This window comes from Emiliania huxleyi (genome assembly GCF_000372725.1).
Source record: "Emiliania huxleyi CCMP1516 chromosome Unknown EMIHUscaffold_175, whole genome shotgun sequence".
In the NCBI taxonomy this organism is placed as follows: Eukaryota; Haptophyta; order Isochrysidales; family Noelaerhabdaceae; genus Emiliania; species Emiliania huxleyi.
Window position 1 is genome coordinate 129,523 of NW_005200835.1, and position 9,034 is coordinate 138,556.

A 9,034-nucleotide genomic window follows, 5' to 3' on the forward strand; every position below is an offset into this window, starting at 1 on the left:
CTCCGACCCCCCCAACGACTCCTGCGTCTGCTTCGACGACGGCTCCTGCTTCAACCCGCCTAAGCCGCCGCCGCCGCCGCCGCCGTCGCCTCCGCCCCTCCCGCCGCCATCGCCGTCGCCGCCGCCGCCGCCGCCGCCGCCGCCGCCGCCGAGCCCGCCGCCGCCGCCGCCGCCGAGCCCGCCGCCCGCAGGCCCAAGCCCTCCGCCCCAATTCAATGTCCTCGGCAGCCAAAGCAGGGTTGGCATGGAGGAGGACTCGCTGTCGACGGGCGCCGTGGTCTCGATCTCCCTCACCTCGATCATCATCGCAATCCTCCTCCTCGTCGCCCTCACCTGCTTCTGCCGCTTCTCTCCGCTGGCCGCTTCCTCTGCCGCCGGCGCGACTCCGAGCAAGAGCAGCAAGGGCGGCAGCAAGGGCGGCAGCAAGGGCGGCAGCGAGGCCGACGCCGACCTGACGTCAGTCAGTCAGCGACGTCCCAATCCTCCCCCTGCGCCTCCTGTGATGCCGGTCTTCCCTCCCCGCGGGCCGCTGCCCTCTCTGCCCGGCCCAGGTGCCAGCCTCTGACCCGCCCCTGCCGCCCCACGCCCCGACAGAGGGCGCAGCAGCCCGTCGAGTACGGGCGCAACTACCCGTACGCGGGGCCCTCCAAGGGTGGCGACATGACGAGCGACCCGCCGAGCCGCGCCTGCGACGACGTGCCGCCGCCCGAGGCCGAGGACCTCAACCAAGGCTTTGGAGTAGAGCGGGACAGAGGCACGCCCGCGCCACCCCGATCCCACTGACCCTTCCCGCTGTGCTTTTGATCATAGGTTCTTGGATGGAGTGGGCAAAGGGGTTGATGCGCACGCCCGCAGCGAAAGCGGACACGCCTCTCGCAGAAGGCGGTTTCGCGCCCTGCGAGATCGAGCGCATCTGACGGACAGCGCTCAGTCTGACCGCTTGATGACCGTGCGGCGCCGTCACGGCCTGTGGCTGTAAAGTGCTCCTCGGGCGCACCGCGAGGCGCGGGGTACCGCGTGCGGAGTGGGTGTAGACGCACAGCATCACGTGACGCTTGAGATATGTGGGAGGGGCGACCCCGGGATATCGTTGCATATATCCGACACACTTGCGAAAGATGGTGTCCTCCCGCCAACGGCCAACCCGGGGTGTGCGTCTGCGAGTGCGTGCTCTGTGCTTGGCTCGGTCCTCGGATTTTTTTCGAGATTCGACATGCAACATGATGGCTAGTGCCATTTCACTCTGACACGCTAATCTTGAAAACGTCTCCAACGGAGCTCCGTGTTGCTTCCAGCGCCCTCCCCCGCGCTTCCTGCGGCCATGGCCGATGATCCTAGGAAGAGAGGTCATCTGGCTACCGCGAGAGCGACCCAACTCGTCGACATCGTCCGATGATGGTGCCGCAAAGTCAGCCTTCGGAGGCTATCGTGGGGTGGAGCCGGCAGTAGCCGTGACATGTGGTTCCACCACCCCTCGTAGGCTTTGCCTCTGACCGCCACCGTTCCCAGGCTGCCTACTGGGATGGAAAGGAAGGCTCGGCGAGCGTATAGAAGCGTGCTCGACCTCGTCGTGGCAACCTGTACGGCAGCGCTGGTAGGCGCGATGAGCGTCGTGCCACCTGACCCGAGACAGGTCGCAGGCGTCGTACCGAGCGCGTCGAGACCGTGTCCTGATGTGGTCTGCACGGGTGAGTCACGTCGGCGTCAAAGGAGCGACGTGTGACCTGTCAGAGCTTGATCTCTGATCTCAGCGGCGTCGAGTCGTCTCCGGCGCGCAACAAATGTACCTCCCCAGGACGCGCAGAGGCAGCTGCGACCCCGCCGAGTAGACGGCGGCACACCGCGCCACCTGCTGTGTGCCGCCGTCTACTCGGCGAGGTCGCAGCTTCCACTGGAAGGCACCGAGAGGTACATTTTTCGCGCAATGGTCAAAATCAAGGTTTTGTAACGCGGGCTGTGCCACAGTGAAATGGCACTAGCCGATACGGCTTTGCATGCACATGTACATGTGCATGTGTTCAAAGAAAGAAAGAAAACAGACAACCCAAGTTCCAGGGACCCAAGTGCCAAGAGCCGAAGAGGGAGGGAGGGAGATGCTTGGGAGGACTTAAACATGTGCATGTGCATGTGGCATGTAGTGCCAGCGCTGTAGAATTCTTTCCCCCGAGCAGATTGTGAATGAGCTTGCCTGCGGCGAGGGCGGTCGAGTGCACGGACAAAGTGCCTCGCCGTCCTCGCGGGAGTCGCTTAGGCGGCTCCCGTGGTGTAACCTGTGTTAGTGCCAGTGCGCGCCAGTCCCGTGCCCAGTGTAAGAAAGAAAGAAAACAGACAACCCAAGGGAGGGATGGGAGGACGGCACGCCGCCACCACACAGGGATTTTAAGGAGAGGAGTGTGGTGCTAGCCGTCGCCCACCCTAACCCTTGGTCGTCTGCCTCTTTCTATCTCCCTTCGCAGTCCCTCGCCGATTCTCGCTGCAACCTTCATGGATCATGCCACCTCTCGGTCGTCCCACTCTCGTCGTTCTGATCTCCCTCCTGTCGCTTCCTCCTCTGTCGCGTCGCTCTCGTCTGCCTCATCCTGCGACGCCGCCGCCGCCTGCCGATCCCTTGCTCTCGCGGCTTCTCCCGCCTTTCGGCGCAACTCTGCCCTCCTCGCGGCATATTTTGCCCCCTCGAGTTTATCGAGCTCTCCTCGCGCAAGGACGACTCTTCTGACGCCCACTGCGATCATTTGCCGCAAGTCATATCGTTGCTCAGGTCCACTCTCTCTTCGAACACTTGGACCTCCACGGATGATGCTGGCGCTGGGGTCCCCTTCGGGTGCATCGTTACAGCTGACAACGGGATTACCACTGGTTCGTCCTCCTCGGAGTTCTTCCCCGGAGTCGTCTTCCCCGTGCGCCTGAGCGCGTCTGCCGGCTGAAAGTCGCCGCGAGGAGGCGCGGCACCATGGTTCTGGTCGCTGCACGCGGGCACGTCGACCATCGACACGCTGCTCAGCAGCGAGGAGGGCTTCACCCTCGAGCAGCTGCTCGACGAGGACGATTTGCTGCAGGAGTGCAAGTCGCAAAACACAACGCGGCGGAGCACTTGGACCACTTGGAGTGCAGTCATCAACCTCACATCCAGGGCCAGGGAGCTAAGAAGCGCACCCAGCGGGCCGGATGATTGGCATCGGGTTGCGGGCAAGAGAGCCCTGAGCCAGCAGCACAGAATTCTTTTCCCGGAGCCGACGTCGAGCGGGCACGCGGCTTCCGCCCAGCCAGCGCTCCTCTCCTCTGTCGCGCCGCGCGCCGGCCGTTCGCACGATGGACGGCTTCGACGATTCGCTCTTCAGCGCCTTTGAAAGCGCCCCCTCAGCAAAGGTCAGCAGCGGCCTCGCGCTCGACGAGCCGCTCTTGAAGCGGCCGGCAGGAGCAGCAGCTGAGGCCGAGGACGCCGCAGCAAAGGGAAAGCGGCTTCGGGGCGCGCCGGCCGACGCCGAGAAGGACGATGCTGCGCCCGCGCTCGACCCTGGCACCGGTCGGAAGGCGTGCAAGCACGAGGTCGCGATGCCTCCGGGCCTGACAGCGAGCAGCGAGATGGTGCGGCTGCCAAAGAGCACGCAGCCGCCGGCGCGCGAGTACTCGTTCGAGCTCGACCCGTTCCAGCAGGCTGCCGTCAACTGCATAGATCGTGAGGAGTCGGTCCTCGTCTCTGCGCACACCTCTGCCGGAAAGACGGTCTGTGCCGAGTATGCGATCGCCGTGTCGCTGCGCGACAAGCAACGGGTGATCTACACGTCGCCGATCAAGGCGCTGTCGAACCAAAAGTACCGCGAGCTCTCCGAGACGTTTGGCGACGTCGGGCTCATGACCGGCGACTACACGATCAACGTCGACGCCTCGTGCCTCGTCATGACGACCGAGATTCTGCGCTCGATGCTGTACCGCGGCTCCGAGGTGATGCGCGAGGTCAAGTGGGTCATCTTCGACGAGGTGCACTACATGCGCGACAAGGAGCGCGGCGTGGTGTGGGAAGAGGTCATGATCCTGCTGCCGCACTCGGTGAGGTACGTCTTTCTCTCGGCGACCATCCCTAACGCGCTGCAGTTTGCACAGTGGATCGCCGCGCTCCACTCGCAGCCCTGCCACGTCGTCTACACAGACTACCGGCCGACGCCCCTCCACCACTACATGTTCGGCGCCGGCGCGAACGGCTTCCACCTCGTCGTCGACGAAAACTCGGAGTTCAAGCCCTCCGGCTTCGAGAAGGCCACCGCGAAGCTGAGCGGCGGCGGCGGCGGGCGCGGCGGCGGCAAGGGCGGCAAGGGCGGCGGCAAGGGCGGCGGCAAGGGCGGCGGGAAGGGTGGGCGTGAGAAGGGCCCGTCGGACTGCTTCAAGCTGGTGCGGACTGTGGTGTCGATGGGAATGGAGCCGCTGATCGTCTTTGCCTTCGGCAAGCGCAAGGTGGAGAAGCTGGCGGAGGAGATGGGCACGCTCGAGCTGACTGTCCACACCGAGCGGGAGTCAATCACGCAGATCTACGAAAACGCCATCCAGACGCTGTCGGACGACGACCAGGTGCTGCCGCAGGTCGAGAAGATGCTGCCGCTGCTCCAGCGGGGCATCGCCGTCCACCACTCGGGGCTCCTGCCGCTGCTCAAGGAGCTCGTCGAGATCCTCTTCCAGGAGGGGCTCGTCAAGCTCCTCTTCGCGACCGAGACCTTCGCCATGGGCCTCAACATGCCCGCCAAGACCGTCATCTTCGCCGAGCTGTCCAAGTTCGACGGCGCCGCCTTCCGGCGCGCCCCGCCGCCCAGTGGACACACCCCGCACGCGAGCCCGCCCGCGTGAGGCCGAGGCGCGTGAGGCCGAGGCGCGTGAGGCCGAGGCGCGTGAGGCCGAGGCGCGTGAGGCCGAGGCGCGTGTCTGCAGGTACCTCTCCTCGGGCGAGTACATCCAGATGAGCGGCCGCGCGGGCCGGCGGGGGCTCGACGCGCGAGGGACGGTCGTGACGATGGTCGACGGCTCGACCGACTTGGCAAAGGTGCGGGAGATGCTTCGAGGCGAGGCGGACTCGCTCTCCTCGCGCTTCCACCTCTCGTACAACATGCTGCTCAACTGCGTCCGCACCGAGACGGCAAACATCGAGAACCTGATCGCAAAGTCCTTCTACACCTTCCAGCTGCAGCAGGCGAAGCCCGACCTGGAGAGGCGGCAGCGCGAGCTCTCGGCGCAGCTCGCCTCGCCCGACCTCGCCGTGGACGCGAGGCTGCTCGAGGTTCACGCTCTGCGCGCGCAGGAGCGCTCGCTGCGCAAGCAGCTGCGGCCGCTTCTCACGGATCCAAAGGACACCAAGGCGGTGCACTTTCTGCAGCCCGGCCGCCTGGTCCGGTTTGCTCGCGAGGGAGGGGCCGGCGAGGAGGGCGAGGCGCGCGAGTGGGGATGGGGGGCCATCGTGAGCTACAAGCGGCTCAGGCCCGACAAGAAGGAGGGCAAGAGGGGAGGCGACGATCTCGGCACGGCGGACCAATACCACATCGACGTGCTGCTGCGGTGCGACGCGGGCGCCGAGGCCGCCGTCGAGGCGGGCGGCGAGCCGGCGCCCGCGCGCGACGAGGAGAGCGCGGAGCTGCACGTGCTGACGCTGACGCTCGACCGCGTCGACGCCTTCTCGAAGGTGAAGGTCTCTCTCCCGAAGGACCTCCGCTCCAGCGACGGGCGGCACGCGGTGCTCAAGGTGCTAATTAAATAATAATATGATTAAATAATAATCTAATTAAATAATAACGGGCGGCACGCGGTGCTCAAGGTGCTTCGCGAGGTGGAGAGGCGCTTCGCCGACGGCGTGCCCGAGCTGCAGCACGACGAGGACCTCAAGGTGACCACGGCGGCACAGGAGGCGGCCAAGCTCGCACGCAGGCGCGCGGGTGACGAGCGGCGGCGGTACGGCGACGGCCTCTTGCGACTTCCTCTGAGCCCGCGCGCGCGCCCCCCGCTGCGCCTCAGGCTCGAGGGTGTGCAGGAGCGGCTCGGCGGGGTGAGCTTGGGCGAGGAGGAGATCGCGGCGGGGCTTGCGGTCTTGCGGCTGCGCCGCGCCGCGGAGGAGGAGGAGAAGCGTGTCAAGCGGCAGATCCGCGAGGGGCAGGTGGCGCTGATGAAGGAGGAGCTGCGGGGCATGCGCCGCGTGCTGCGCCGGCTCGGCCACCTCTCTGAGGACGGCGTCATCGGCAACAAGGGGCGGGTGGCGTGCGAGGTGAGCACCTCGGACGAGCTGCTTGTGACCGAGCTCGTGTTCGCGGGCCTCTTCCAGGACCTCGATCCCGCGCAGCTGGCCGCGCTCCTGTCGTGCCTCGTGGCGGAGCACGGGTTCGGCGGCAGCGGCGGCAAGGGCAAGGACGGCAAGAAGGAGGACCCGGTGGCGATGATCCGCACGCGCGAGATGCGCGAGCCGGTCGAGCGGATGCGCGAGCTGGCCAAGCGCGTGGCGACCGTCGTGCTCGAGGCGAAGCTGCCGGTGGATGTGGACGAGTACATTGCGCGCTTCGCCACCGGCCTGGTCGACCTCGTCTTTGACTGGTGTGGCGGCGCAAAGTTCGCCGACCTCTGCAAAATGACCGACGCGTACGAGGGCTCGATCATCCGGGCGATGCATCGGCTCGAGGAGCTGCTGCGCCAGATCATCGACGCCGCAAAGGTGGTCGGCAACGAGGAGCTGCAGGCCAAGTGCGAGGCGGCGCAAAAGCTCCTCGTGCGCGACGTGGTCTTCTGCCCCAGCCTGTACACGTGACAGCCCCTATCTTGCGTCTTAGAAGATTTTTTAAGCGGCCGAGAGCAGAGGAAAGCGAAAGGCCAAATGCTTTGCACGCGCGAGACGGGGGCCTCCGATTCGTTCTCGTTGGCGCGCAGGAGGGGGCACCTGGGCTGGGCCTGTGTGCGCTGTGGCGCGCCGCGCAGAATCCTTTCTCACGTGGCTCGTGGAGGGCGACGGCTTCTGAGGAAGCCGTCGCCCGCGCCTTGTCTGTCGTGTGAATGTCGCGCACTCATTCATGACCGGTCTCAATGTCCCACCCCGCTGTCTGTCAGTCTGTGACCCCAAAGCGACGAGGACGAAACTTTCGGTGCACAGCAATCAACGTGTGCCGCAACACTATTGCAAAAAGTCTGTTTCGTGCTGACGGCGGGCCTTACCATCTTTGCACTCCAGGCGCGGCCCGCTCGTACGCCCATCGGACTGCCCATTCGGGCGCGAGCACGGCCTACCAACGCACAGTCACCACCGCCGTGCCTTGTCTCCGTCGAGGCCAGCACCGCATGCAGCACCAGCCAGCCACTGACTATCGCACTGCACTTGTGCGACACCAACGTGCTCCCACACCAGCCCAGCACTTAGAGCAACAGCCTCACTCTGGCGCGAAATGTGCCTTCCTGCGCCGCCATCAACGCACGCCCCCCAAGGATAGGTCGCCCCTGCCCTGCGCCTCCACGGATGCCTCCAACGTTGCACCGAGCCGCCCTCCCTTTCGAACACAGGAGCGGCATAGGCCTACAGCGATCGAGGGGTCGAAATGCTCAGCATCATTGCGGCGATCGTTGCACTCCCAGCCCAAGTCAGTCTTGCCGGATTTGAGGGGCTGGACGATCAGGTGGGGGCTGAGCGTCTGCAGGCAGCCTTCCGCCCGCGCCGAAATTCACAGCCCTCCCGGGCCGACGGGGTGCTCCTTGGATCGGGCCCCGCTCCCCGCTTTTCCTGTACCTGGACTGTCCGGGTCAGGAGGGTGAGAGTATTGGGTGGGCAAGGGAAGTACATCTGGCGGGTGGCGATTGAGGGACAGCAAGTGGGTTGATTGGGGGGTCAATGGGCGCGCGGGTGGCGCTTTGTGGTCCTGGGCGAGCAGGGGCAGTGGTTAGGAGTCTTGGGCCTGGAGATGTGAGGATTGTCGAGATGTCATGCGAGAGCGGTAGGTGGGCGAAGGTAGCGCGGCTGGAGAGTGGTGTCCGAGGGACAATGATGAGTTGTCAGTTGGGGCGCGAGACGCGCGGGACAGTGTTGGAGGCGGCCAGTGAGATAGGGTTGGCTTTGAGCAGTGCAGCGAGTGTGTGGTCGAGCGTGGGAGCGGCGCGCGAGCACCGGATTTTTTTTGCTGTGCGAGTCGAGTTCGTGGCCGGTGCGCGGGAGATGAGTTGTCAGTTGGGGCGCGAGACGCGGCCGCGGGACAGTGTTGGAGGCGGCCAGTGAGGTAGGGTTGGCTTTGAGCAGTGCAGCGAGTGTGTGGTCGAGCGTGGGAGCGGCGCGCGAGCACCGGATTTTTTTGCTGTGCGAGTCGAGTTCGTGGCCGGTGCGCGGGAACCTGGCTGAAAACCCGCGCAGCCGGCCGGTTGTGCGACCGAGGTCGCCGATGGTACGACCGAGGTCGCAGAGCCTTGGCGACGCGACGCGCACGTCGCCAAGGAGTTCGTAAAATGTCCGAGGTTGTTCGTAAAACACCGTTCGCAAACAACAAAACAAAACAAAACTCTCTCTCTCTCCGTTCGCAGTCCTCCTACCTCCGGGAATGTACGTAAGAGCTACATACTCTAAAGTACACTGAAAATTCTGTTAGTGCCAGTGGCCCCGCCGAGGCGGTGCGGACTGCCGGAGGCCGCTCGGTCTCCCCTCTGCCCGTGCGACTTTCGCTAACTCCCTCGAGCGTACCCAGCGTAGATCGTCTCTCTTCGGCGCGCTCGAGCACGTTTGGCACCAAGAGGCTTTGATTCTTACGACCCTCACCAAAAAAATTCTTTTTCCTTCGCGGCAACGCGACGGCGGCAAGGCCTCTCTGCGCGCCCGCCCTCGTCACGCCGAAGACCAACCGGCGTCGGACCGCGGTGAGACCACGCCGCCCCCCGCGCCCGCCCGCGCCCGCAGCGTGAACACATACGCGCGTCCCTCATCGCACGGAAACATACGCGCCAGCCGCGCAGCAGCCTCACATGCAGCGCCGACCGCATGCTCGCGCCCTGGGCCGCCGACGACCCGGTCGGGCGGGTTGCGCGGCCGCCGCACACCACC

At 65.4% G+C, this 9,034-nt stretch overlaps 2 protein-coding genes across 2 annotated transcripts; both read left to right on the forward strand.

Annotated features, from left to right (window-relative positions):
• Window positions 1–244: 244 nt before the first annotated feature.
• EMIHUDRAFT_231739 (hypothetical protein) lies at window positions 245–917 on the forward strand (the record flags this gene model as incomplete). The annotated part of the gene is made up of 3 exons (XM_005783937.1): window positions 245–456; window positions 597–738; window positions 834–917. The coding sequence occupies 3 exons, from the start codon at window positions 245–247 to the stop codon at window positions 915–917; spliced, it is 438 nt and encodes a 145-aa protein (XP_005783994.1).
• Window positions 918–3,309: 2,392 nt separating this feature from the next.
• Window positions 3,310–6,772, forward strand: EMIHUDRAFT_72279 (hypothetical protein; the record flags this gene model as incomplete). The annotated part of the gene is made up of 5 exons (XM_005783938.1): window positions 3,310–4,832; window positions 4,918–5,722; window positions 5,795–5,928; window positions 6,028–6,337; window positions 6,380–6,772. 5 exons carry the CDS (start codon window positions 3,310–3,312, stop codon window positions 6,770–6,772), a joined length of 3,165 nt encoding a protein of 1,054 aa, XP_005783995.1.
• Between the last annotated feature and the right edge of the window lie 2,262 nt (window positions 6,773–9,034).